Consider the following 27,557-nt stretch of genomic DNA (forward strand, 5'->3'; position numbering starts at 1 on the left):
AACCTTAGCCTAAAACATGCTACTCTGGAATCCACTAGGAAGATATGAGGAAACCTCAAGGTTTATTTGATAAACTGGAATAACAAAACATAACCCTAACCACCGATATGAGGAAACCTAAAGTATGCTTACATACTCTTAGAAACCCTATGAATAACAAAGAAATTAAAATAGGAAAATAACAAAGTTTCCAAAAACTATAAAAAAAAACTTTAAAACTGAATTTCGGGCTACTAAACGATCTCGGATGCCCGAAAAAGCTCATACATCAATGCTAAGAAATGGGTTTTACTCGTGATGTCGTTCCCTTCAAATCGACAGGTCATGGGCCCGATTCTAAGCTTGGAGCCCAAATCTGTAGCTTACTCGATTTGCCCTTATGCGTGCGTTGCTCCAGCTCCTCTTCAATTGCTTCCGCCATCTGTTCTGCATCATCATTCCATTCCACCAAATATCATATTAGATTGCAATGGTTTATTTATTTTTAAACACCTCATCAATTGTAATACAAACCAAATTACTTTCCAACCCATACGTTCTTAATACCCCAATTTCTTTGCAAAATCATCAAAATCGAAAGGTGACATGTAGTTTCGATTTAAGTTGTCTACCCAATCCACACTACCACCACAATAAAAGTCTTATTCATTACCTATGTTTAGAAGTTGACCAACATGGTGTATTTCAGCAGTCCACAAGGCTGGATCTAAACCTTCTGCGTATAAAACATTGAACAAACAAAAGTTGGCATTCTATTTTTAAACAACAATAAAAAAAATTTAAAGTTATAGTAAAGTTAAACAATCAAGAAAATTCATAAAACACATAAATTTAGAACCACTACCAACCATAAAACGTTAAAAATTCGAATGTATCAATCACCACACCACTAACCAAATAAGGACTCACAATCTAAAAAGTATAAATACGTAATTGTCGAAGCTTATTGTAATTTGGTGGCTCCCCAGTATATTTGAAGTTATTATCCATATTTGCTACTCAATTTCAACAACCCACACAAGAGATGCCAAGAGACAAAGATGAATATAGAGTAGGGTGTGTGCAGAGGGTGGGGGCAATTGACGTTGGAAAGTAGGAGTAGGGGTAGGGGGAACACGTTGTAATTGGGTTAACTTTTTTTTTTTTAAAATTCTATTTTTTAATTATTCTTAGTTATAGTTAATTGACGAAAATACCCTTAAACTTCACAGAAATTTTAACGGAGTTAGATGTAGGTGGTGGATTGCAACACTTTTCAAAGTTCAGGTGGTTAAAAATAATAATAATAATTAAAAGTTTAGGTGGTAATGGCACATATGCTTGAAAGTTCAGGTGGTAGTTATGCAAATTTCCCTTCAATATTTTATCCCTTCATTAAAAGAAAATCGATCATCAAATTCAATAACAATACAATTCAACCTCAATTGAATTATTTGACCGTATTAGATTGAATTGAACTTCCAAGCCTATAGAGTTTAACGATTTCAAACTAAAACAAATGTGTTGGTTTAGTAATTTTATAAGAGTTAAAATTTTAATTAGCTTTGTTGTTTGTTAAGAAGGTAGACTAGTAAGTAATATGAGAAAGAAAAGGAACTAAGATGAGAGGCAAGCATCCATTTATAGTAATTTTTTTCTTTTTTTGAATGTTAGCGATTTTAATGTAAGCGATAATATAAACTACTATAATTTAAAGGGGATTGGACTTGGATATAAAGGGACGACATTAATATAACCGACTAATTTAACTCATGTATGCATGCATGGTATATCTATAATATGTTCTATGAATAGTGAAATTTATTTTTTTTAAAAACCATAAAAATATTTGTAATAAACCCCATTTTCACAATTGCTTGTAAAAAATAGGGCTAAAATCATTTTACCCCCTCAAGATTTGGAGTCATTCTTGAAACTGGCCACATGGTTTTAATTTTGTCAATTTACGCCATAATGTTTTAAAATTTGATTACTTTACACGTTTCGTCAATTTGACCGCTTGGTCTTCTATTAAGTGATGACGTGGCAAACGTGGGGTCTACCTTTTTAACTTAGGTGTAATAATATATGTTAAAAATAATATTAAAAAATTCTTTATTTTTTAATTTAATTAAAAATATTAAAATCAATTATTTATAAAATAAAAAATCAACATTCCAACCAAACCCCCCAGGTCGTCACCAACCTCACCACCAAACCTTCTCTTCTCTTTCAACCCAGACCACCTCACAACCATCTCCTGCAAACAACCCAGACCATCTCACAACCACCACCTGCAAACAACCCAGACCACCTTACAATCATTGCCTGCAAACAACCCACTTTCCCCCTTCCCTAACCCATCACATCGCAGATCAGAAACCATCCCTGCCCCTAGCCTCCTTCCTCTGAAACCCTAACCTCTCGAAACTTAGATCGTTGCCGAAGAAGCCATGCCTCCAAAGTTCGTCAGCTACGGAAAAACCATCAGCGCCAACCAGATCGAGTTCAGCAGCTAAGCTGAAGACGCAAACATAATCGGGTCGGGTTTTACAGGTTACAGAGAGTCTGGGACCGGCCAAAATGATTCGTTTAAAGGGTACGGCCAATTTGCGAACAACCCACATAACAATTTCAAGAGCTATGGCGGTGACGGTCAATGGTGGACCCAATAATTTTTATAAGGGTAGGCTAATTTTTTTTATTTTATAGAGGAGATATATTATGAACTCGTAAGATGTCATTACTTAGAACGTACTAGTCACTTCCCCATGTATAGAATTAGTGGCTCCATCCTTAATCAAGTTCTCAACAATTGTACAAGATGAATTGAACATATTTAATAAACCCAAACAAGAATCATAATGAGATTCGAGTTCAGTAAGTTCCTCAGGAATTGAAGTATCAACATTAGATGCAGAAGGTGTATCCTTGTTCTCATTACTACTTTTTTTAAAGAATGAATAAATAGTTTTTCCTCTCTTTGCCAGTCTATTATCATCATGTGACATAATATCCTAACAAGAAATACTAGACACCAAAAATCATATATGCTAATTAATAATTCAAGTTGCCAGAATAAAACATATATCAACAATCTCCAAATGTTTTCACTCAAACCCTAAATCATAAAAACTTAACAACAACAATTAAAATTGGAAATTGAATATAATAAAAAATAAAAAATAAAAAACTTACTAAGATTGAAGTACCCATTGAAGATGGGTTGGTACAATTTTTTAGAGGAGGAAAGCTATTTCCTCTAGGCTCTCAAGGTTCAAATATGGCGTATTGGGTAGGGGTGGGCATTGGAACCGTAAAACCGCAAAACCGAACCAAACCAATCCGAAAAAAACCGAAAAAAACCGTGTTGACCGGAAAAGTCAAAAACCGAGTCCAATCCAAACCGAACCGGTTCAAACCGGTTCCAGTTCCGGTTTTTCACCCTAATGAACCGGTCCAATCCGAACCGGTCCAATAGAATTAATTTTTATATATTTATATATTATATATATATTTGTGAAATTTTTTTAGGCCCAAACCCAACTATTTCATTATACCAACAAAAAGCCCAAATTTCCCAAGTCCATTGCTAAGTCCAACAAGCCATATTTTAATATCCTAATCCTATCAAATCTCACATCACTCTCTTTCTCTCACGCCCTCTCTCTCTTTTCCCTCTCAGATTTCCTCAACTTACTTTTTCTTTCTTTGTTTTCTCTTCTGCTTCTTTTCCTCTCGGTTCCTCAACTTATTTTTTCTTCTTTCTTTCTTCTCTCTTCTGCTTCTTTTCCTCTCAGTTCTTTTTTCTTCTTTCCCTCTTATTATTTCTTTCTTCTCTCTTATTCTTTCTCCTCTCATTTCGTCTTTATTTTCTTTTTTTCTTCCTCTCTTTCTCTGATTTTCTATTACTCTGATTTTTTTTCTTCTTGGTTTTATGTTTCTCTCTCTCCCTCTATATCTCTTTTCTTTGCAACTCTGTTTTTGTATTTCTCTCTTCTTCTTTTTCTCTTCATTTTTGTTTCTCTGTACATATATGTGTTCATCTTGTAGATCTGGGTGAAGTTCTTGGAGATCTGGGTTAAGTCCCAGTCCAAAGCAGGTCAGCGTCTCTTATCTCTCCAATCCCTTGTGCAGATCTGTATTTTTTTTTGGTCAACTATCCATTTTGGTGCGTTTATTTCACTTTTGGTTTCATTTGTTTCTTCTGATATGGTATTGATATTTTCTATGATTTGGGGCTGATGATGTTACTGAGGTCTGATTCTCTTCTTTTTCTTCTTTCGATTTTTTCCTGTTGTGTTTTGACATACCTGTTCTTTATTCCTGATATCATTCCTCAGTGGCATGCAAATCTTTGAACGTTGTTGTAAACTTTAGATGGGAGAGAAGCTCATTCATTATTTTTCAGAAAAAGAAAATAACATTACAACAATTGACAATTTGTTGCTCTTTGAAACAGGTACTGAAGTAGCATGGATAAAAAGAAAGACTGAAGATGTTGCAGAAAATTGAATGTGTTCTATTTCTGTAATTTGTTTGTAATTAAATTTGCTTTATTTTGTTTTGTTTTTAGGTTTTAAGTTTTATATTAATGCTTGCTATTTGTTGTTTTGTCAAAAAATTGTATTAATGCTTGATGGATTCATTCAATTTGCAGTGTGAATGTGAATTGGGCCAATCGGTAATAATTAGGCCCAAAAGGTTTTAAATATCAATTGGGCTGAAGCTTTAAAAAAATTTAAGAACAAAAAAATATTCAATTAAGTTGAAGAATCGGCCCAAACCGTAAAAACCGGAATCGAACCGGATCAAAACTGGATCGGGTTGGTCCGGTTTTGTCTGGTATTTTTGTTAAAATCCAAACCGGACCGGACCGGTGAACAGTACCGGTTTCGGTCCCAATTTTGCCTGAGAACCGGTCCAAACCGGACCGTGCCCAGGCCTAGTATTGGGTGGCTAGAAGATTTTTTTTTTTTTTTGTTGCTCTCTATGGGTGTAGCCCAATATCAATACAATTAGAATAGCTCAAGTTGGTAGAGCCTTAGCGTGAGTTTTGCTTCTAGGACCAGTTTGACATTGCTGTGCTGTGAAAATAATCGTTGTCAGATTTGCTGTGAGAGAAATCAGCTGTAAGATAAAGCAATTTGGCGTTTGGTAAACTTTTTGTTAAAAGTGTTGTTGGTACTAATTCCCACATAATTAGAAAATAATTCCCTCATAATCATTAAACCCAACGCCTCTTCGAAACTGATTCCCGCATAATCAGAAAATGAAAGCACCTCATTAGCTGTTTTCCTTTATAGCTTTCTCTCACAGCAATTTTTAACAATAAGTGATTTTCTCATAGTTTACCAAACGGATTGAGCTTCCCAAATTTTTTTAAAAATCACTTATCACCCGAAATAAGCAATGCCAAACGAGCCCCTAATCAAATTTATATAGGTTTGGATTGATGTTTATTATTTCCTATATGCTTCAGGAGTGGGCTTATTTTAAATAGAGAATTGAGCTATTATTTGCTTTACTTAGAGTGGACTATTATTAGTTTATTTTAAAAAGAAAAACAATGCATGTGCGGGCTATATTAATTTGGGGTAGTGGCGGTACTTTTGGGGTGGATGGGTTCTTGAATTATCGGAGCGGAGCGAATGTTGGGGATGACTCGTTTCAGTCTTACACGAAAAATTCGAATTCCAAGAAGGTGAGTTTCTCGAATTATGGGAAATCGGATTAAATGATTCGTTTAAAGAGTACGGGGTCAGAGCGAAGGGTCGAACCACTATTGGGTTCAAGTTGTACGGTTTGGGAGTGGGGCTGGCTAATTTGTGTGTGTGTGTGTGTGTGTGAGTGTGTGAGAGAGAGAGAGGGAGAGAGAGAGAGAGAGAGAGAGGGTGGGTTAAGGAGGTGAAGTTGAAGGGTGTTGATGAGCGTGGGCGTCTGAAGGAGAAATTGGTGTTAGGAACGAATGTGGGTATAGTGGAAGAGAAGAAGGAGGAGCAAGAAGAAGGATGAGGTGGTGGAGATGCTGGGTTTCGAGTTGGTTGGTGACCGGTGTGGAGTTTGGTTAGAGTGTTGGGTTTTTTAATTATGTTTTTTTGCCCTTGTTTTAAATAATTGATTTTAATTAACTTTAAAAATAAAGAATTTTTTAATATTATTTGTTACATATTTTATGACACTTAAGTTAAAAAAGTGGATTCCGTGTTTGCCACATTATTACTTAATAAAAGACCAAACGGTCAAATTGATGGAACGTATAAATTGGTCGAATTTTAAAATATTATGATGTAAATTGACAAAATTAAAACCGCGTAGTACACATCAAGAATGAACCGAATCTTGAGGGGTAAAATGATGTTACCCAAAAAAACAAGTTATATCATTGGGGGACAAAACATTATTTTATATTTCCAAAACCAAACAAGGACACACACCATGCAAGAAGATGCCTTCAATCTTGGCAAATTTAGAAGGGAACCGAAGTTTCTACATTTTCATAAGCCACCGACCAACTTCAACAACCACCACCAACCCCAGAAACTTCCACCGAAGCTTCAAGAAAGACCGAACGACCCACAGACCCCACCTTCTTCCTCAATCCTCATCCTCTTCCAGTTCTCTCTAAATTTACATAATCCCCACCTCCCAAAGACAAGCCAAAACTCCAACCCATCATTCATAAATCGCACCTCTAATCTCTTCTGGCCATTTTGTTTCGTTCAGGCATTTTCACAAACACCTCAATGGCGGCAGAGGACGGCGCGGTCACAATCTACAGCGGCAGCGCAATCACCGACGCCAAGAAGAACCCATATTCCCTCAAGGTCGGCCTAGCCCAGATGCTTCGCGGCGGCGCCATTTTTGAGGTCACCACCGCCGACCAAGCCAAGCTCGCCGAGGACGCCGGCGCTTGCTCCGTCATCGTCTCCGATCCACCCCGCGCCCAAGGCATTTCGCGCATGTCTGACCCAGCTCTCGTCAAGGATATCAAACGCGCCGTTTCGATCCCCGTCATGGCGCAATCCCGGGTCGGCCATTTCGTCGAGGCCCAGGTCCTCGAAGCCATCGGCGTCGATTACATCGACGAGAGCGAGTATCTGGCGATAGCAGACGAGGACCATTTCATAAACAAGCACAATTTCCAGACCCCTTTCGTCTGCGGAGCCCAAACCCTCGGAGACGCGCTGAGGAGAGTGAGAGAAGGTGCGGCGATCGTAAGAACCCAAGGGGATCTATCTGGGTCTGGAAATGTAGCCATGGCTGTGAAAAACGTGAGATCTGTAATGGGTCAGATAAGGCTGCTCAACAACATGGACGACGACGAAGTCTTCGCGTTTTCGAAGGAAATTCAAGCGCCGTACGACCTCGTTGCGCAGACCAAGCAAATGGGTCGGCTTCCGGTAGTGCAATTCGCCTCCGGCGGCATTGTGACGCCGGCCGACGCAGCGTTGATGATGCAATTGGGGTGCGACGGAGTTTTTGTCGGGTCGGATGTTTTCAACTGTTCGGATCCGTACAAGCGGGTGAGGGGCATTGCTGAGGCAGTTAGGAACTACAATGATCCGCATGTGCTGGTGGAGACGAGTTCTGGGTTGTCGGGTCTGATGGCGGGTTTGGATCTAGGTGAGGACAGGATCGAGCACTTTGGTCGTGGCCATGGAGGTGTTTGATTAGGAAACATAATCATGTAATGAAGTATAGAGGTTATACTTGGATCTGTCTCTTTGTTGTGACTTTGTTAGCTTAACATGTTGTATTATTGAGGCCAATTTTGTGAAAATGCAGATATGAGAATGGAGAATAATTTGTTGTCCCGCTGTGTGATGATGATTAGGGTTAAATGGTGTACTTATTGAAGATGTTAATGAGAATAAGTTTGTTAATCCAAATGAGTTATATTTTTATCTAATTTCAATTTCAAGTGTTGATGCCTTTTTTAGGCTTTAAGAGACTGAGTTGTTGAATGAAGCCCAGATGCTGGAAGCTGATGCAATTCTTGGTGGTATGTTTTACTAATTTACTGCTCTGTTCAGTGAGAATAACAGAATGTTGAACAGTGATATTAACTTATGGGTTAATCTGGGAATAGTTCAGAATGTGAGGTCATCAGTAAAGGGGACAGATGCAAAGATGCAAAGGTAGCTCAAATGATTAAGAGTACGTATCCTGCACTCGAGGTTTTGTGTTCAAATCCCCTCCCCATTACTCAAGGTTGTGTGTTCAAATCCCCCATCCCCTCCCCATTTATCGTTTGTGTATAAAAAAAAAAAGGAGTATGCAAAGGTTTTTTTGGTGTAGATATGATTCTCACAGCGCAGACCAAGTAGATACTTAGGCTTCCTGTTGCATAATTTACAGCAATCCCAATGGTGAATTAGGGTGTCATGTGGTGGTTACAGGATAAAAATTTCTCCAACCTGGAGATCCATTTAAGCAAGCTGTTGAGAATCTGGAATTGTTCAGGCTCCTAGCATATTCATTGCAACAGAAAGGTATGGGTGCTGTCAGTTGCTAGCTATGGTAAATGCTGATGCAGGGGACAGTATTGAATGGTTTGAACCTGTAGATTTCTGCAGGTTTAAATCTTGTGTAAATGCAGCTGTCTTTGTCTGTTACTCAGAATATGGGTCTGCATGCTTTTCTAGGCTATCATGGAGGAGGGTAAATTTTCTTTGTCCTATGTTGTGTATGTGATCGTCTTCACTGCATCTCATCGTATGGAAGAAAAGAAGAAAAGAAAGTAGAACTAGATCTCGGTCAAAATTAGAACAGAACAGAACAGAACACTCCATCAGGGAAAAAGGGCATGTTTTACTTTATTTTAAAACTGAATCATCCATCTAATCTTCACTAAATTATCCATCAGATAATTTAGGGCTACAAACTGACTGCAAGCTAACCTTATTATTTTGCAAAGAAAACTTGTCTAGATTGCACTCACTGCTGGAATGGTTTCATTGCTATGTAGGAACCTCAGAGCAATCTCATAAGCAGGAAAAATGGCTCCATTCACCAGAAACGCTCTAACAACCGCGGTTACCAGTCCCCTAAAGAGCACGTGGTATCCTCCCTCTCTGATGCTCTTCTGGAAGCAATCAGCTATGCCATTGTATTTCGGGGATACAGATTGAGCCTGCCATCTGGTTTTTACAACATCCAAGGGATAAACAAACAGCCAACTTGCTACCCCTGCTAGCCCTCCTGCTAGCATCGTTGTCCGCATGCTCTCTTCGCCACTCTTTCTGCAGCCCGGGTGAAGCTTCTCTCTCATGTACTCATAAGTCGAGAAGTAGAAACAAAATGACGGTGCATCCCTCAGAACAGTAATGCCTAGACCACGATATATTCCCCGTAAGCCTTCGGCTTTCATGATGGCTTTGGCAACATCTATAGGGCCTCTGTGGGATTGCAGTTGATGAGATTTTGCGTTTGCATATGCTTGAACGTTTTGCAGTTGAAGCCGAATTTTTACTAGTTCTATGGGGCTGAGGATTAGGCTCTGAACAGCACCTGTAGCAAATCCTCCTAGAGCAACAGCTTTGTAAGGAGCAGGGTCTTTAGTGGAAGCAGACGAGTTAAATGCTCGACAGAGAATGGAGTTTATCTGGAAAACCATGGCATTCTGCAATGCACAAAAAGCTTGTTACCAAATTTTCCAACGAAGTTTGAAGTCAGATGATTCATTTATGCTGGGGTCGCAATGCTTATAGTGTTGCTTATAATGCAAGAAAAGCATTTGAGTTTTACTTTCTGATAACAAACTGTTTTGACTGTCACAAAATTGGATCGTTATTGTAAATGTCGCATGTATAGTTTTTTTTCTGTATATTTATTTATAGGAAAAAAGGTTCGAACTTGAATCTCTTCCGGCATTGCAAAGAGCACGAAGAACATTAAAGAATATGATTGAATAAGTTCAATAAATCTATCCCTAGCTGGATTGTGACAAATCTAAAACAGCCACTCTTTTTCAATAAAAACTTTTAATCCCAATTATGTCTTTACATAAAATTACCTAAAAAACAAACTTTTATTTATTTATTTATACAAGCAATATTGGGGAGGGAGGAATCGATCCTAGGACCTTGGATGCAGGCGGACCCCAAAAACAAACATTAGAAAAACATATTTACTAAAAATTTCTGAAACTTTAACTTGGAGTTAAAAAAAGAAAGAAGAAGAAACCTGGAAAGTGACAGAGGCCAAGGGAGCAGCAATGCCTCTGTAGAGGGCAGTAGGGCCTTCAGCAGAGATGACATTGCGAAGTATGCTGAAAGCAGAACCACTCTTTGAATGCTGCTGCCTCACTCTCAGAGTGTCAAGTGGATAACCAGACAGCACACCAGCAATCCCTCCACACCCTCCTGCCACAAACTCTTTCCCAAACCTTGAAGCAAGAAAATCTTGCCACATATGATCCAGTTTCCCATCTACCACATAACCAGTCATCTTTCTTAATCTTGATTAATATCTTAATCACTACTATTAAGCAGAAACTAATTAACCCACCAACTCCTAATCTTCTTCTCTATCTTTTGATCAAAACCCAAGTCTTTTTTTTGCCTTTTATAGACTACCCATCACCACATTCAAAGCGGAGGAGAAATGTTAGAGCGAATGAAATGGGATGAATTAGAGTATTTGAGAGTTGTTGGAGGTCGAGGCCAAGCCCGTCAACTTCACCCTCTCTGTTTTGTCTTTCTCACTTCTTGCTTCAGAGTATGGCACAGAGAAACTGATCTTTCTCTTTGGGTTATAAGCTGACACACAGCATAAACAAAGGGCCAATGTTTGCTATTTCAAGAAAAGAAACGGCAACGTTTCTCCTTTTCAGCGGGGCATTGGGTTACTGCCACGTGGACTATGTCCAGATGTAGCAGTTGAGTCTATTTTTAGGTGCTTTGAGTTTGAGCCTAGTGTTTTCCCAAACTTCTTGAGGGGTTGTGATCTACACCCAGTCTAAGTCCATCTTGTTGTGTGAGATAAAAAAGGGGTAAAGATTGCCTTTTTAGATTGGGTTGATAATACTAAGCAAAGTGGCTTTAGATTGGGTGGGTGTTGTTAAAAAAGGGTGCAAAATCCAAGCAATTTCTTTTGGTTGGTTGATGGGGACAAAAAGAAAGAGAAAAAAAAAAAAAATGATACCTGAAATCTCTGGCTGCTGATAATTTATGGGTTCCCAATAATTACATTCTCTAATTTATTCTCTGGATTACACAGCTACTTATAGAAGTAGATAATACTCACTTAAGAAAAGACACCTGATTACATAATCCCCAATTTACTCAATCAATTCCTAGTTACATAAAGAGCATATTTTGATTTCACACTATATATATGCTTTGAGATTCTTCAATTACCCCTAAATCTCTATCTTTTGCATATATTTTTGGTCCCTAGCTTTCCTTTTTTTTTTTCTCTCTCTCTCCCTGAACTGTTACAATAAGCTTTGACTGGAAATTTCGTTGTTAACCAAGTGTGCATACCACTAGCAAATAACTAATTATGTCCAGTAAAAAACATACAGGAAACTGATTCATATATCCACTTTCTTTATCATGTCATGTGATGAGAACAATAAAAAGAGTGGGTGCATGAACTCATGATAGCTAATTTTTTAGCCTAAATTGGACCTTGCCTTTTAAGATTTAAGGAAACGCATGTCATTATCGCACACTAACTAGGCCGAGTGTTGCTTGGCGCTGTGTGATGGCCTCGCCCATGCTATTCACCAAGGTTGGCGAAAAGTTTTGGTTGAAGGTGATTCTAAACTCATTATTGACTGCATCAACCATGCAATTTGTAACGGTCACATCCATATTCCGTGTAACGGTCACATCACGCGGGATGTACTATCGTATAAGATGCTTAGTAGCACAAGCTAAGTAGATAATTAGGCTTCGTGTTGACACGTGTCACGTGGTATAGTTGCAGGACCACAATTTCTTGAACTTAGAGATCCACATAAAAGGATTAGGGAAAAAATTGTTGAAATTGTTGAATTGGGAGGAAAAGAAGAGGTCCGTGTGTTGAGAATTTTTGGGGATGAGGTGTAGTGCGCATCAAGGGAGAAGGAGCAAGGCAGGGGCCATTTGGGTTTGGGTTGCTTGGGATGGTTTTTTAGTTTTTTTTTTTAAGTTTATTTATTTATATACTTATATTTTATATTTTGTTTTAAAAAAATTATTATTTATTTAATTATTGGTCTATATGGCACAAATTCAGTGGGTCATCGTAGAGCTATGAATGCCACATCATCGTTTAACGGAAAACTTGACAGTCAAAGTAACGGAAGTTTGAAAGTGATAGTAAAATCAAAGTTTATGCATTAGATTGAGATGAAAATAACTTCATGGAGCAAAGTCTAAATTTCAAGAAACTTCCAGGTAGTAAAGTGAAATTTACCCTATTCTATTCAAGGAGTATTGCGGTGCAGTTATATGTTTAAAATATTCTATTCATAGCTTTTAAAATATTATATTTAAAGAGTATAGCCGGGCGGCTATACTTTTAGAATATTCTATTCATAGAGTATAGTCATACAGTTATAATTTTAAAAGATCCTATTTAAAGCGTATAGCCAAGCGGCCTATACTTTTTTTTTTCTTTAACAAAGAAAACCTGTACTAACACCGGGCGGCTATACTATTTATTTTTTTTATAAAAAAAACTAGCGTATAGCCGAGCGGCTATACTATTAAAAAAACAATATCCGAATAGCATTTGGGTGCCTACATGTGAAAACAAGTATAGCCGAACAGCTATGCTATTTTGAAAAATTCATGAGAGTACTATATTGAAAAATACGCGAGAGTATAGCCTCGGCTATACTATTTATAAAAAAAAGGGACCCGCCTAGCAATTAGGTGCCCACATGTCGGGTAAAAAAATATACCGTAGTGCAGCCGGCCGGCTATACGGTTTTTTATATATAAAAAAAAAACTTGAATTTAGCCGGGCGGCGATACTATTAAAAAAAACCACGATAACCCGTATAGCCGTGAGGCTACACTATTTTGAAAAATATGCGAGCAATTTCAAAACAAGTATAGCCATGCGGCTAGACATTTTTTTTTTTTAAAAAAAAAGAAAAGATTTCGTTGTACTACCGCACGGCTCTACTATTTTTTCAAAATAAAAAAAAATCAGAGTATAGCCGTTCGTTTGTACTATTTTGAAAAATACCCAAGAGTATAGCCGCGCGGCTATACGATTTAGTAAAAAGAAAAAAGGTGTCAAAAACGGTATAGCCCCGCGGCTATACCTTTTTCTTAAAAAAATACCGTGGTATAGCCGCACGTCTATACTATTAAATAATATTATATTTAAAATGTATAACTGCGTGGCTAGACCTTTTATTAAAAGAATTTTTTTTTTTTGTTAAATGCACAATTCTAATTGCACTAGTTTATACTTTATTGATATTAATTGACTAGTTTCAACATATCCAAAATAGATATTGAAGATAGAGAAATTTCACAGTAAATCAATATAAGAGTTCAATTTTTTCTTCTTCTTTTTTTGTAGGAATGTTTGCCTTTGATCTAACTCATTCTCTCGAGTGAAACTTGTTGGAGGAACAACAATCAATATTATTTTAATTATTTAATTAAACAACAAATAGAATTATGAAATTCAAATATGGCAGTAAATTAAAAACTGACTGTTCTTGCAGATAGAGGCTTGCAGAATTGCAATGTCTTTGAAACAGAATTTCACCCCTACTCAGTGCTTGTAGTTCTGCATGTGTTTGCTCCAGCAGAATACAACAATCTAAATCAAAGTCCGAACACTAGGGCTTTGATTTCTGACGAAATTTGTGTGTTTATCTCTGAGGCTATACATGAATGATGATATGAATGTTATTTGCAAATTTGATGAAATTGTACAAACCTAGGGCTTGTCTTTAAATAGAGTGGCTGATCAGACAAAAACATTATATGATATTTGAATTTTAAAAATAATTCAAATAAATAAATAATTAATTAACTAATTGGGTTTAATTTAAATCATAGAGCCCAAGAGCCCTATTGACCCAACTAATTAGGCATTTACCCAAAGGCCATACCCACAAGCCACTTAATTGGACCACTTGCATAGCCAATTCAAACTATTCTATTTCCAAGAGTAAGTCTTATAAAAACCTCCAAGGAACTCTAGTGTTCCAATGTGGAAACTCAAACATGTTTGCAATGCCTTGCAAAACCAACAAAACTAAATTATGTTACTACACACATTATTTGTCAGAAAGAATTGCATGATGAGTTGGTATTTGTTTCACTTTTCCAACAATACTTTACATGAAGAATACTATCATCTCTCTTACTACTATACCCATAAATATTTGTTTGAAATTGTTGTTATGGTTGGCAAAGAGATTGCAAAATCACCGTCTTGCATTTTTGTTACAACAAGTAAAAACTAATCTTTGCCTCTCACATTCTTTCATAGTTAGTAAAATACAGAACGGAAAAAATACGAATAAAATACATACGTGTTTTATTAGGCAAAATACTATTTATAAATAAATAAAAAAGGAGCCGCCTAGAAAACACGTACAGCCGCACGGCTATACTATTTTTATATAATAAAAAAATCAGCGTATAGCCGGTCGGCTATACTATTTTTAAAATAAAAAACTGTAGTAACGCCACGCGGCTATACTGTTTTTTAATAATAAAAAAATCAGAGTATAGCCGCTCGGCTATACTATCAAAAAATTAAAAAGACCAGCCCGACTGTTATGCGGTCACGTGTGAAAACAGGTATAGCCGCGCGGCTATCCAGGCTATACTATTTTTTTAAAAGTTAAAGCCGCGCGGCTATAGTATTTTTTAAAAAAAACTGTAGTAAAGCCGGGCGGCGATACCTTTTTTAATTAAAAAAAAAACCTGAATATAGCCGCTTGGCGATTCTATTTAAAAAAACATTACTGTTCTTGGTTGAATTGAACCCTTCATTGAATGTTTCAATCTCCTTCTCCTGCAGCATGTTCAAAGATTGTTGTTGCTAATGGTTGAAAGTCAGGGGAACTATAACCACAGAATAAAGTCATCTATCTGGTCATATTTATTTTACAACTGAATCATAACATATAGCATTTGATATTTATATTCTTTGGATAATAAATCAATCAATCAATCAAGCAAGCAATGCAGCAAAAATAATGGCATATTATCATACAGGATTCTTGCCTGTTTTTAATGGCTTCTGTCACTAAATTATCAATAAGATATGATACTTTAGGACAAGATCAAATAAGCCCCATTGAATGTTGGTTAAATTGAATTGAACCTTCATTGAATGTTGCAAATAAGCCCCATTGCTTTACAAAAGACACGTTTTCTAGATTGCACTCTCTGTTTGAATGGTTTCACTTCCATTGCTGATTAGACACCTCAGAGCGACCTCATAAGCAGCAAAAATGGCTCCATTCACCAGAAAAGCTCTAGCAACCGCAGTTCCTAGCCCTCGCCAGAGCACACCGTAACCATCCTCCTTTACACTCTTCCGGAAGCAATCAACAATACCGTAATATTTCTGTGGACGGTATGAAGTTTCAGCCTGCAATCTGGTTTTAACAACATCCAAGGGGTAGCAACAAACCCAGCTGGCAACTCCTGCTAGCCCTCCTGCCATCAACATTGTCTGCAAGCTCTCTTGGCCGGTGCTTCTGCAGCCCGGGTGAAGCTTCTCTCTCATATACTCATAAGTCCAGAAGTAGAAGCAATGAGAAGGTGCATCCCTCAGAACAGTGATGGTTAGACCTCTATATAATCCCCTTAAGCCTTCTGCTTTCATTATGCTCTTGGCAACATCTACAGGCCCTTTGTGGGACTGCAGTTTATGGGGTTTCGATTTTGCATGGCTTTGATCATTGGTTTGCAGTTGAAGCCGGATTTTTATAAGCTCTACAGGGCTGAGAATTAGGCTCTGTATAGCACCTGTACCAAATCCTCCTAGAGCAACACCTTTGTAAGAAGGAGGGTCTTTGGGGGATAAAGATGAGTCGAATGCTCGAGAGAGGATGGCGTATATCTGGAAAACCATGGCGTTCTGCAAGGCACAAAGAATTTGTCAGCACGGGGGTGAAATGATCCCAACTCTTGCAAAACTGTTGCACATCAATTTGATGATGTGGCTGGTTTATGCTTTGGTCAACAATTGTTATATTGTTACTTATAATGCAAGCAATTGTGCATTTCAGTTTCTACTTTATAACTGCAAAGTTGAATTTCAAAGCTGTTTACCAGCAATTGAAATGCATCCATTTCAGTCACTACAGAATTGTAAGAATTACTGTTCTTTTGTGTTTGTGAAAATATATTTGAACAAGAACAGTATTAAAATGTGAGTAGATAAGTTCAATGTATTATGTATATATATATGGTCCCTATATAGATAGTGACACTCCAAAAGAGACGCAAAAAGCAATTCCCATGATTTCAAAAAGAGTTTTCAAATGGTATACTGACATTACATAAAATGGCGAAACGTACCATCCACCCCACCAACCACTCTCCCACCGTCATCCTCACAAAAAGACTAAAAACTTTATTGCGAACACGTAAGCAGCAATTAGGATTTGAGTGACTCATAATAGGAAGAAATCTTTAGAAACAAACATGCTTTGTTTTGTTCAGTACTTCTCTTTTGATAAATTTTTTTAAGGGTGAGTTACATTTTTCACAGTTGATGTCTTTCAAAAATATATTGGTACAAACAATCCTTGAAGTTACGAATCTTTGTACTATTGGCTCTTCTGTCAGTCTGATTGTTAAATTAATCTTTGTTTTTTATAACGTAACACTCAATTGACACATTTTTCTTACTTGAACAATGGACCGATGACGCGTAAATTGGGTTGGTTGTCCAGCCATAACTACAGTGGCAAGACCATAGCAGTGAGGTCATGCACAAAGCATCTCCAAGGGAAGAGGCAAAAGAGTAGGCAAACCTCATTTGAGCTACATCAGCATTTTCATGCTCAAAGGGAAGAGGCAAATGGGTGCCTACTCTCCCCAACAAAGCAATATTGCCTACTTCAAAGTGGAGAGGTATATTGGGCTCCACTTGCTTTTTATAATAAACTACCATCTTCACTCTCTCACCTACTTTCTATAAAATATAATAGTAAAAGTAAAAGATAAAAATAAATAATATAATAATGGTTTGTAGACTCGTATTGCCTAGTCCTTTGGAGTGACCAATTTTTTTCATGAAGCAAGTGAATAGGCAACATGCCACCTAGGTTGTTATATTACAATCTTTCCTATTTCATTTGGGTAAAAGTTTTAGCTGGGAGTGAAAAATGTATGTGGGTGACTAGTGTGAAGAATGGATAGTCATCACTGTTTTCAATACATTTGGGGATATAAGGTTCTATTTCTAAATCCTCCCATTACTAATTTAAAAAAAAAATTTTAAAAAAAAGATGTTCTAATTGATCTTCCTATGCAGCTAAGGATCAACATAAACATCCGCATAAAAATAAAATCTTGTGATCAACATAAAGAAACAGAAAGAATATATTGAAACAAAATTGATGAATTTACAACAAAACAGAGTTTAAAGAAAAAGAACCTGAAAAGTGACAGATGCCAAGGGTGCAGCCATGCCTCTGTAGAGGGCAGTAGGGCCTTGGGCAGAGACGATATTGCGTAGGATGCTGAAGGCAGAGGAACCGGAGGGTGAACTCTGTTGCCAGACGCGGAGAGTGTCAAGGGGATAACCAGAGACTACACCAGCCATGCCTCCAATGCCTCCAGCCACAAACTCTCTTCCCCAACTGTTTGCAAGAAACTCTGGCCAGAAATCCATTTTCCCATTCACCAAACACCTCAGATTCCACCACCTTATTTTCTTCTGATCAAAACCCAATTCTTGATTTTCCTTGCAAAGCCACCAAACTCCAAATCTAGGCTCAAATTATAGGATCTGTGTCTCTGTGTTTGTGTGTGTTAAAAGTTCCAAACTTTATAACTTTTGTGTGTGTGGCTCCTCTGCTTTCTCTCAAATTCAGCTGGAAATAACCAATTTAGATACAAAAGTATATTCAATTCTAAAAAGGGTACTTGGATTTCCTTTCTGGATTCTCTGCTTTCTATATGCAGCAGCAGCAACAGCAAAAACAACAAGAGCAAAAAAAAAAAAACTCTTTTTTCTCACTTGCTGCAAAGAATTAATATGCCACAAAAGTGTTTATCTTTCTCTATGCCTGAGGGAAACAGAATCCAAATCCTTATGCTCTCTCAATTTCCTCACCTTCTGGACCAAGAACTTTTCTCTCTTTGATTTCCACAAGGGAACGAAACAATAGCCACCGGTTGCCAATTTGTGGGGTGTTGCCTAAGCCTAGCAGAGGAAACGGCCAATGCTCTCTTTTCAAAGAGGCAGTGAGGGGCTGCCATCTGTACCAATGGGTAGTGCACAAGTGGCAGCTGAGTCTTGTTTGAGTGCTTTCAGCCTAGTGTCATTAAGCAACCAACTTCTTCTGTGGGATGGTGATTCACAACCCAATCTAACCATTTTCAGTGGTCGGCTGATGCAGCAAGAAAGAAAATGATGAAACCAGAAAAAAAAAGATCTGGCTGATGATAGTTCATGGGTTTCTATAATATATAACATGTGAAAAGTTTACAGAAATTGCACAAGTGGGGTGTACGAATGTTTGGCTTTATGTGCCAATTGCCAGAGTGTTTGGTTTTGTAATGAGGAAAGTTTGCAAATTCATACACGTTTGTTTGTTTGTTTGTTAGGCAGAAGAAGGAGACACCACATCCATTTGTTGCTGCCATTGTATAATGCATAAACAGTCAATCAATCAGTCATGCTGCTTATAATATAATCATATCATCCGGATCAGAAACGTCACAGATTTCTTTTCAATGTTTTGTTGTTTGTGAATCATGATACGTGATCATATGGGAATCCCATGTAGGAATGATACTAATGATATGTTTAGTTGCTTGAATAAATAAATAAATAAAGCACACAAAAAGGCTTGTAGAGTATTTACTCATGCACCCGAGATCCCAGGTTCGATTCCCTCCACCCCATTATCGTTTGTATCAAAAAGAAAAACACACACATATGTTGGTAAACAAAGGAAAATTATTATATGGATTGGAATAAGTTCGATACATATTTCAGGTAAATAAACATATCATAAAACAAACAAATACCAGTTCAAGTAATTTAACAGTGATGTTGCAGCTCCTTACAGCTGTTATAAATTGATGCAGAGTGTTTGTAGTTTTTTTATTTATTGGATTATTCGCAGCAATAGTCCCTCAACTATACCCCAAGTTACACTTTGGTCACTCAACTCAAATATTAGTTGCAGAGGTCACTTAATTAGGTGTTTTGTTGCACCGTTAGTCCTACCGTCAAGTCTCTCTAACGGTAGGGATTAATAGTGCAACACAACACCTAATTGAGTGACCAAAATGTAACTCCGAGTATAGTTGAGGAATCATTGCTACAAATAATCTTAACTGAAAAGTTACATTTGCCCATCAATAATCTAAGAGATGCTTGCCACATCATCATTTTAAACAGAAAAAGTAACAGACTTGACAGTAGGACTAACGGTGCAACAAAACACCTAATTGAGTGACCTCTGCAACTAATATTTGAGCTGAGTGACCAAAGTGTAATTTGGGGTATAGTTGAGAGACCGTTGCTGCGAATAACCCTTATTTATTTTATCTTGTGTGGAGTTTTTGCAGAGTTTTGTTGTTTTCTATTAGTCATTTAATAAGGTTTTTTTCTTTTTGGGACTGAGGTGGTTCATAAAGTGAATGATCAACAATGGACATCAAGTTGTAAAATATGATTTGTAAAACTTTGTAGAACAAACTGTACTGCTCTTAGAGACAATTACAATATCAAATATACGACCTGAAAGGCTGTGCTCAATAGGGCAGGCTTGGATTGGATGAATAACTTGGCCTAAATATGAGAAGAAAAAAAAAATCTTGTAACGAGGATAGGCATTATCAATTTTCGGGCCTAGTGGTCATTAAATTAGTGAGAAAAAAAAGTTTTATTCTTTCTCCTTGAGTGTTCAAAACTTTTTTTTTTTTTTTTTTGTTGTGGCTGGTGGTGAGGGTGAGGGTCGTTTTGCTGGGAAGAGGTGAAGTTGGTGCTGTTTTGCCCATTATAAAGAACATGAAAAATACTATTTTGCTCAGAAAATGTAACAACATGAGCAATGGTACTAACGAAAGTGAAGTTGCGGAACTACATCAACCATTTTGCGAATTCAATACCAAAATGTGAATCGGTTACAAATTAGGGACTATTGCTCCTAAAAACCCTAATAGAAAAATAATATGTGCCTTCCCAATCACCAACATTTCCACCGGCCAAAGATTTTCTACCACAAAAGTTTATCTTAAAAATTCTTCAAAAAAAAGCATAAGTCATGGGATGAGGCCCAAAATTCATAGCCCACAATGTGCTAGAGGCCTATTGACCCACGACTTGCAAGTCGGGTCATAGGCCATACATTTTGTTCAAGGGCTATCCCAATTCGACTTATAACTAAGCATATGTTACCACACTAGTTAATAAGAGAAGAACCCATTTTAGCCGAATTGCACCCAGTCAGGAGACTCAGAGTCAGGTGACAGAATATTAACCGGTCTTAGTAGGAGTTGCGCAGCAAATCCCGAGTCCCGACACAAATGGCGTTGCGGAGCCTGACGCTGCCTATGCCTTTCCCCGCCGTAATTCCACCATTACCACCACCTTCTTCTTCTTCGTCGTCGATGTCATCTTCTTCTTGTTTGTGTAGTTTTAGAGCATACCAGTATAAACCCAATCCCGGTTGCTCTATCGTTCTCCGCGCAAAACCCATCATCTTTCTCAACCGTCGGAGGCAAAGCCATGTCGTTCGGATGGCTCCCGAGGAAGAAAAGTTGACCCGTCGCTCCCCTCTCGATTTCCCCATTGTAAGTTTTTCTTAGACATCTATATCTCTCTCTGGGTAATTTTGTCAAACATGTTATGTGCTTTGTATGCTTCTATAATTTGTTCTATTGTCTCAGTATTTGCTTATAATGCTCGGAATTTTGCATTTTGAAATCATTTCACACAATGTTATTGGGCTCAGCAGCACGAGGGCTCCTGTTTATTGGGTAGTTGCTTAAGGAGCTTGCTTGAATTGGATGTCGTAATTTGCAGCATTAGTATATGACTCAAAACATAATATTTCTTTGTTTGTTTTTTTCTCTTTTGATAAAGAAAACATAATATTTCTAAGTTCACGATACACAAGGTTTCAAGTTTAATTAATGGTGTGGTGTCTTAGGCCAAGGCTTTGAGAGGTTTTTGGTTTTAGAGAAAAGTTGTTTAATTAAGCAAACACTTGTGTACTGGGGTTCAGAATACAAGGTCCAAAGCTGCATCTAACCTGAGTTTATAATTGACCTGGGACTTGGGCAGTGCCGTAGATTTTAGATCTTGATTCTTAACTAGGTCCACTCATTAAGTTTTGCTCATCTTGTGTGCATTTGCTTGCATTGCAGGAATGGGAACGACCTAAGCCCGGGAGGAGACCGGATATATTTCCCCAGTTTAGCCCAATGAAAACACCATTAACACCTCCACTGCCAGCGGATCCTCCAGAAGAAGATGAAGAAGAGGAAGAAAAGAAAGAGGAGGAGGAAGAAGGAGAAGAAGATCCTGAAAAGGAGAACCCAGAAAACCCAGGGCAGCAGTAGTTATGCAACGAACCGGGGGAGTTTGTGGAGCATATTTCACTGACGTGCTGCTGCTTTGTGCATTTCAAGCTTCCCAAGTGAGGCTGATATATGTGGATGTGATACTATTTGGTAGAACGAAAGATGGATATATAGAGTTGAAGTTGTTGAAACAACTTTCTTGGAATAATACTAAAATGTAATGCTTGTTGCCTGATTACTTAAATATAATGCTGTTTTGATAAGCAAATCGAAATAATGCTGTTCTTTGCTTTTGTTTTTCTTAAATAAGAGGGCTATAGCCGTTCAATGAGAAGCTGCTGCTTAAAAGTGATTTATGGCTTGTTTGGGAGTGATTCTGGATAGGCCAATAATCACTTTCATAAGAATCACTTTGAAGTGATTTTGTGGTGAAGCTTCTTCTCATAATCGCTTAAAATCACAATTATGAAAAAGCATGGGAGGTGCTTCTCTCCATAAGTGATTTTGGCCCAAAATTACTTCCAAAACGATGTGCTTCCACCTCAGGTTCAAACCTTAATGAGGGCACTTCCACCCTTAACCTTTTGCTACCCTTAGAGCACTTCCAGCAGTGAAACCTTTACCATGGCAAGGGGGGGCGCTAGGGCAGCTGTTATTCACGTGAATAGTGGCTGCCCTTGCAAAAGGTTATGGTGTTTCCACCAATTGCCATGGCAACACTATTCACATGATATTTGAGGAGAGAAATTTGTATAGATTTTTGGTGTGGGAAGTGAAAACTATGACTAAGTATTTATTTTGAAAAAAATCTGAATTTTTTGGTATTTTTTAAAGATTTTTTTCTTTTTTTTATTAATATTTTTGTTGTTGCTGACATCATCACTGACGTCAGCAAACTCAGGCTTAAACTAGGGCTCATCTTGCCTGAGGGCTGGCCTGGTTTTGTGGGCCCCAGCAACTGCCTCCCCCTAGCCCTTGCTGCTGGAAACGTTTTTGGGCCTAACCACCCCCCCCCAGCCCCCCTAGCCCTTGCTGCTGGAAACGTTTTTGGGCCTAACCACCCCCCCCCCCCAGCCCTTATTGTCGGAACTGCCCTTAATTTTCCACCCTTAACCTTTTGCCATGGCAAAACAGGGCCTGGACTCCAAAAATAACTTCCACTCATTACCTTATGCCATGGCAAAAAGTGGGCCCATGAAACTGGGCAAATCCAAAGTCAATACTTGCATGGGCAAGTTAACATCATGTTGATTTGAGCGACCAATTTAAATACCAAAAAAATTGAAAAAAAGAAGGAAAAAATTCAGATATTTTTTTTCTATAAATACCAGCCATGTTCTTCACTTCTTACACCAAAATCAATATAAATTCCTCTCCTCATATCTCATGTGAATAGTGGTTATCATTGGGTTGCCATAGCAATGAGTGAGAATGCATCAAACAAAAATTCTAAGACAGTCACTATTCATGTGATTAGTGTCTGTCCTTACTTGTCCTTGTCCTTTACAATGGCACAATGAGTGAAAATGCTCTAAGAGTCTGTTTGGGAGTCCTTCTGAAAAAACTAAAAGCACTTTTAAGTTTGGCATAAAATTTTAAAAGCGTTTCTAGGTCATAAAAGCAGTTTCTAGAAAAGCACCAACTATATGCTTCTTTAGGAAGCACTTTGATTTTTTTTATGAAAATTAAAGATTTTTATAATAAAAACGCTTTTGTTAGAAGCACTTATGAACAAAAGTAATTCCTAAAATCAGTCTCAAACGAGCCCTTACACAGGATGGATCTGGCTTATTTGCTTACGGGAGATGCAAAGACCACTCTAAAATTTGGAGCGAGAGGACTACAATAATTTTTATTTATTTATAAAATATAAAAAAACTCACCTCTCTCGCCTGACACATGAGACAACAAATTCAGAGCAAACAAAGATAATGCTGCAAAGAAAGCTCAAGAAAGAAAACGCAGGAAAGCTCAAGATAGGCAAACTCAACTAACTTATTTAGACATAGTCATACTGTTACACACTGAAAGTCACTCAAGCGTCTAGCAGCACATTAGAAACTAGACCATCACATAAATTGAAAGATGTCCTCACAATAGTGTTTATAATTACAGCCCAAGAAAAGATATATTGCACCCCAACTAGGGGGTTCTAATAACCCTCTCATTTCTTCCCACTTTTCTTGAGCCCAGCACCTCCAAAGGATCCCTTCTGTTGTGCCTTGGCTCTAAGCTCCTTCAGTGCCTGTTCATGACAAGAACGAAAATTTAATCAATAATTTGTCAAAACCTAATAAAGGAACCAGGATATGCTAAGAAAAGAAAGAAATCCTGACCTTTTCCTCATCTTTTTTCTTCTGAAGGTTAGCCAAATCAGACTGCACGTAGCAAATAAAATTCTTAGTGCAAGGGGACATGTAACAAGTAAATTCCAGAGGCTTGCATAAGTATTTGAATAAACATTGAAGAAGAATTTAGCTGGAATAAGATTAGGAAAAACGCGGTTTGAACAGCTCCTTCAGTTCTAGATTCAAAGCATGCAGGATTCAAGATAAAAGTGCAAGGAGTCATGAGATAGCATAGCATGTGGCATGGCATAATGCCATAAAATTAACCATAGAAGATTGCTTGTGGGGCAGAAACCGCATTTTCAAGTCATACGCCTAAAACAAATGTAACCCATGCTATTAGCTGAACATTGAACATCTGCTAGTCAAAGAGATTTCCTGGGTAACTAATACTAAAAAGAGAATTTCTTCCTTTATACGCCTAAAGTAAACAACTACTCAGGTCATCACACAAATTATTGAAATTTTAAAAAAAATATTAAATCAAGCAGCCTGTTTCTACCTATTATATGGGATATTTTAGAATTCAATTTCTTTTTCAACCGCTAGAACATCTTAATATTAAGACCTCCCTATACACCAGATCAACATCAAACCCAGACAATTAAACCCATCTATTCCTACAATTATTTCCTTTTCAAAATCATTAGTAAGATCCTGAGTACATAATCGACCACCAAAGCTTCCAACTTTAAAATTCAACAATCAATTTAAACAATCATCAACAATACCTCGTCGTAGTCTTTCTTCTCGGACTTGGGTTGCTTCAAAGGCTTTGCCTTTCCACCTAAAAGAAGAACAAAAGTTTAATTTCTGAATTCAAGATCCCAACAAATTAACAAAATTTTAGGGTTTCTTTTCCTAGCTTTTGGATTGACACGAAATAAGAGTCAGAATTGAAAATTGAATCTACAAAAATCTGGGGTTCTCATCGTCAACGACGTACCTTGCTTGGAAGACATGGCTGCGATCTAGGGCAAAAGGCTTGGGTCGAATCTGAGAGGAAGGAGAAATTCCCAGTACAACCCTATTGCAATAATACGCACAGCCTTGCTATGACTGGTTTACAAATCATCCCTATATAATGGATACTTGCACGTGCTTCTCACGTGCATGAGTCAATCCTTTTGGTCATCTACCTCCAATTATTATTATTATTTAAAGATTTCTTTTTCTTTTTTTCTTTTTTAAAAAAGGTGTACAATTTTGTCAATTGGTTGGCGAAAAAGATAAAGGTGAATACATTTACTATTATTAGTTTTTCTGCCTTTGTGAAATTGTAGAAAACAAATTATTAATTCAAGTTTTACCTGTTTTAAAAATTAATTGAGAGTGTCTTTTTTGGGTAATTTTTGCTGCGCAATTGAAAGGTTTAAAATGACTTGTTTTTAGAGTTTATTGTGGTTGAGAGATTGCTAAGTTGGCAATCACATTTCTTCTCTAAAAACAGGTGACAGTACTTTCACAATTCTTTATTTATTATTTCTAAATTAAGAGACAGAAAGAGAGGTAAAAAAGAGAAGAGGAAGAAGAACACAAACGCATTCAATCCATCATATTCTTGTTGAATTTACAAGCGCATTAAAAAAAAAAATTTGAAATAAAAAAAGATTTCCAACTCTTCATCATGGATTTGTTCACATCCACCATTGATTGTATTTGATCATCAGACAAATGAATTCTTGAAAGAATCATATGTGGCATGTATCTGTCCACCCCTTGTGCATGAACACACACGTATTTACATAATTACTGCATTTACCTTGCTTCTATCACTGAGATTGTTACATCATTTGTGGAGCAGATTTCAGACTTATTTTCAGCCATCTCTCGCTCTGCCCTAACTGTATTTAGGAAATATGCTGGCTGTTTTGGTGGTGGTAATGGAATGCTTTCATTTGAGAGCATGGAAACAACATCTGGCATTGTTGGCCTGTCTGCTGCATGATCTTGTACACACAAGAGACCCACATGAATGCATCTTAGTACTTCAGTAATGGGGCAAGATTCACCCAACCCCGGGTCTACTAGCTCGAATCCTCTATCTTCATTCCAGAGCTGCCATGCCTGAAACAAGTGCATGCAGTTCAGCAGTTGCATACAAATGGGAAGGACTTGATGGCTGTATGAAAATTTTCTCTTTACATATAATCTATTATGTTATGTTGTCAAATTGTCGATTTGCACGATTGGTTAAGTGAGATTTTTCTCAGACATCAAGAGAATATCACCTTGTGGACATAACCCATATTTAGTTATGAGAACTTACATATCCAATGAGGTTGAGTTGGTCCTTGAAATGATAGTTACTGTTATTTTTCCTCCCACTCACAATCTCTAGCAGTAGGACCCCAAAGCTGAACACATCAGTTTTTATGGACACAATGCCTTTCATGGCGTACTCCGGAGACATATAACCGCTGCAGTAATACAAAAAAGAAACTTAAGCAGTTGAAAAATGCAGGCATTGCACAGTACAGACAGGTAAAATTTGTGGATGCAGTACTTACTATGTCCCAACAACTCTATTTGTGTTTTCTTCCATCTCGTTCAAACCAAATATTCTAGCCAAGCCAAAATCAGATACTTTTGGGTTCAGATCCTTGTCAAGTAAAATGTTGCTGGCCTTTAAATCTCTGTGAATCACTTTTAGTCTTGAATATTTATGAAGATAAATCAGTCCTTGAGCAATCCCTTCTATGACGCTGAAGCGTTTCTTCCAATTTAACACATTCTTTCTCTGATCATCTGCCTCAGGGTAAAATGTAATATCAAGTAATTGAATATCAGTGCCAGAAGTAGGAATAGCAGAAATGTATGTGCAAATTTGCTAGTGATGTGAAAGGCAAGGACTTACCAAAGAGGATGAAATCTAAGCTTTTGTTAGGCATGTACTCATAGATCAATATTTTTTCTTCTCCCTGGATGCAGAATCCTAGAAGCCTCACAAGATTAGTGTGCTGGAGTTTGGCAACAAGGATGGCTTCATTCTTGAATTCCACCAGCCCTTGTCCTGAGCTTCTTGAAAGTCTCTTTATTGCTACTTCTTGCCCATCAAGTAATTTTCCCTGAAATTATGATTCTTTTAGGGTGTACTTGTACCAAGAAAATAAACTTGGAATTTAAACAAAACTCAGGATTTGTAAAACGACATATACTAATGAAACACAACATTTTCTAATGTAAATATTGTACCTTATAAACAGGTCCAAAACCACCCTCCCCTAGCTTATTTGCTGCTGAGAAACAGTTTGTAGCAAGAGCTATTGTTTCAAAACTGAACATCTGCAACTCATTATTGCTTGTCTTCCCATCTTTCTGACGTCTTCTCCCTTCATCAAGGTCATGTAATAGGATATTGTATGTCATTCTTTGCGACCGAGAACCTCTTGCTTTGGATTTTTTCCACAGGACATAGCAGCAGGAGCAGAGTAGAGGGAAAAGAGCAGTTCCTCCTACCAAAATGGTTAGCCATATCCACCACAGCCGTACTGCATTGACAAATAGATTTCATTAGTTATGTCAAACTGGCCAGGAT

The 27,557-nt window shown here is 37.6% G+C and overlaps 5 protein-coding genes, 1 long non-coding RNA gene and 1 pseudogene across 6 annotated transcripts; 3 read left to right on the plus strand and 4 right to left on the minus strand.

The window, feature by feature from the left end:
• Nucleotides 1-3,648: 3,648 nt before the first annotated feature.
• LOC148295506 (uncharacterized) lies at nt 3,649-4,632 on the plus strand. Its single transcript, XR_015834687.1, has 2 exons — nt 3,649-4,081; nt 4,442-4,632. It is a non-coding gene; the product is annotated as an uncharacterized LOC148295506 (long non-coding RNA).
• A 1,770-nt stretch (nt 4,633-6,402) lies between these two features.
• Nucleotides 6,403-7,903, plus strand: PDX1.2 (pyridoxine biosynthesis 1.2). Its single transcript, XM_021973503.2, has one exon. The coding sequence runs from the start codon at nt 6,726-6,728 to the stop codon at nt 7,650-7,652; it is 927 nt and encodes a 308-aa protein (XP_021829195.1). The 5' UTR covers nt 6,403-6,725; the 3' UTR covers nt 7,653-7,903.
• An 897-nt stretch (nt 7,904-8,800) lies between these two features.
• On the minus strand, nt 8,801-10,739 carry LOC110769474 (mitochondrial arginine transporter BAC2-like). The gene is made up of 2 exons (XM_021973453.2): nt 10,168-10,739; nt 8,801-9,604 (listed from the first exon to the last, which is right to left on the minus strand). Exons 1-2 carry the CDS (start codon nt 10,429-10,431, stop codon nt 8,909-8,911), a joined length of 960 nt encoding a protein of 319 aa, XP_021829145.1. The 5' UTR covers nt 10,432-10,739; the 3' UTR covers nt 8,801-8,908.
• A 4,396-nt stretch (nt 10,740-15,135) lies between these two features.
• LOC110769546 (mitochondrial arginine transporter BAC2-like) lies at nt 15,136-18,650 on the minus strand. The gene is made up of 2 exons (XM_021973548.2): nt 17,566-18,650; nt 15,136-16,038 (listed from the first exon to the last, which is right to left on the minus strand). Exons 1-2 carry the CDS (start codon nt 17,800-17,802, stop codon nt 15,328-15,330), a joined length of 948 nt encoding a protein of 315 aa, XP_021829240.1. The 5' UTR covers nt 17,803-18,650; the 3' UTR covers nt 15,136-15,327.
• Nucleotides 18,651-20,547: 1,897 nt separating this feature from the next.
• Nucleotides 20,548-21,903, plus strand: LOC110769450 (uncharacterized). The gene is made up of 2 exons (XM_021973428.2): nt 20,548-20,939; nt 21,516-21,903. The coding sequence occupies exons 1-2, from the start codon at nt 20,673-20,675 to the stop codon at nt 21,708-21,710; spliced, it is 462 nt and encodes a 153-aa protein (XP_021829120.2). The 5' UTR covers nt 20,548-20,672; the 3' UTR covers nt 21,711-21,903.
• Nucleotides 21,904-25,588: 3,685 nt separating this feature from the next.
• LOC110769458 (G-type lectin S-receptor-like serine/threonine-protein kinase CES101) lies at nt 25,589-27,506 on the minus strand. Its single transcript, XM_088251228.1, has 5 exons — nt 27,215-27,506; nt 26,877-27,087; nt 26,530-26,767; nt 26,289-26,439; nt 25,589-26,086 (listed from the first exon to the last, which is right to left on the minus strand). The coding sequence occupies exons 1-5, from the start codon at nt 27,386-27,388 to the stop codon at nt 25,778-25,780; spliced, it is 1,083 nt and encodes a 360-aa protein (XP_088107354.1). The 5' UTR covers nt 27,389-27,506; the 3' UTR covers nt 25,589-25,777.
• LOC148295507 (G-type lectin S-receptor-like serine/threonine-protein kinase CES101 pseudogene) overlaps nt 27,487-27,557 on the minus strand; it is a 1,403-nt pseudogene continuing 1,332 nt past the window's right edge.

The sequence above is a fragment of the Prunus avium genome, chromosome 3 (genome assembly GCF_965620075.1).
Source record: "Prunus avium chromosome 3, drPruAviu1.hap1.1, whole genome shotgun sequence".
NCBI lineage: Eukaryota > Viridiplantae > Streptophyta > Magnoliopsida > Rosales > Rosaceae > Prunus > Prunus avium.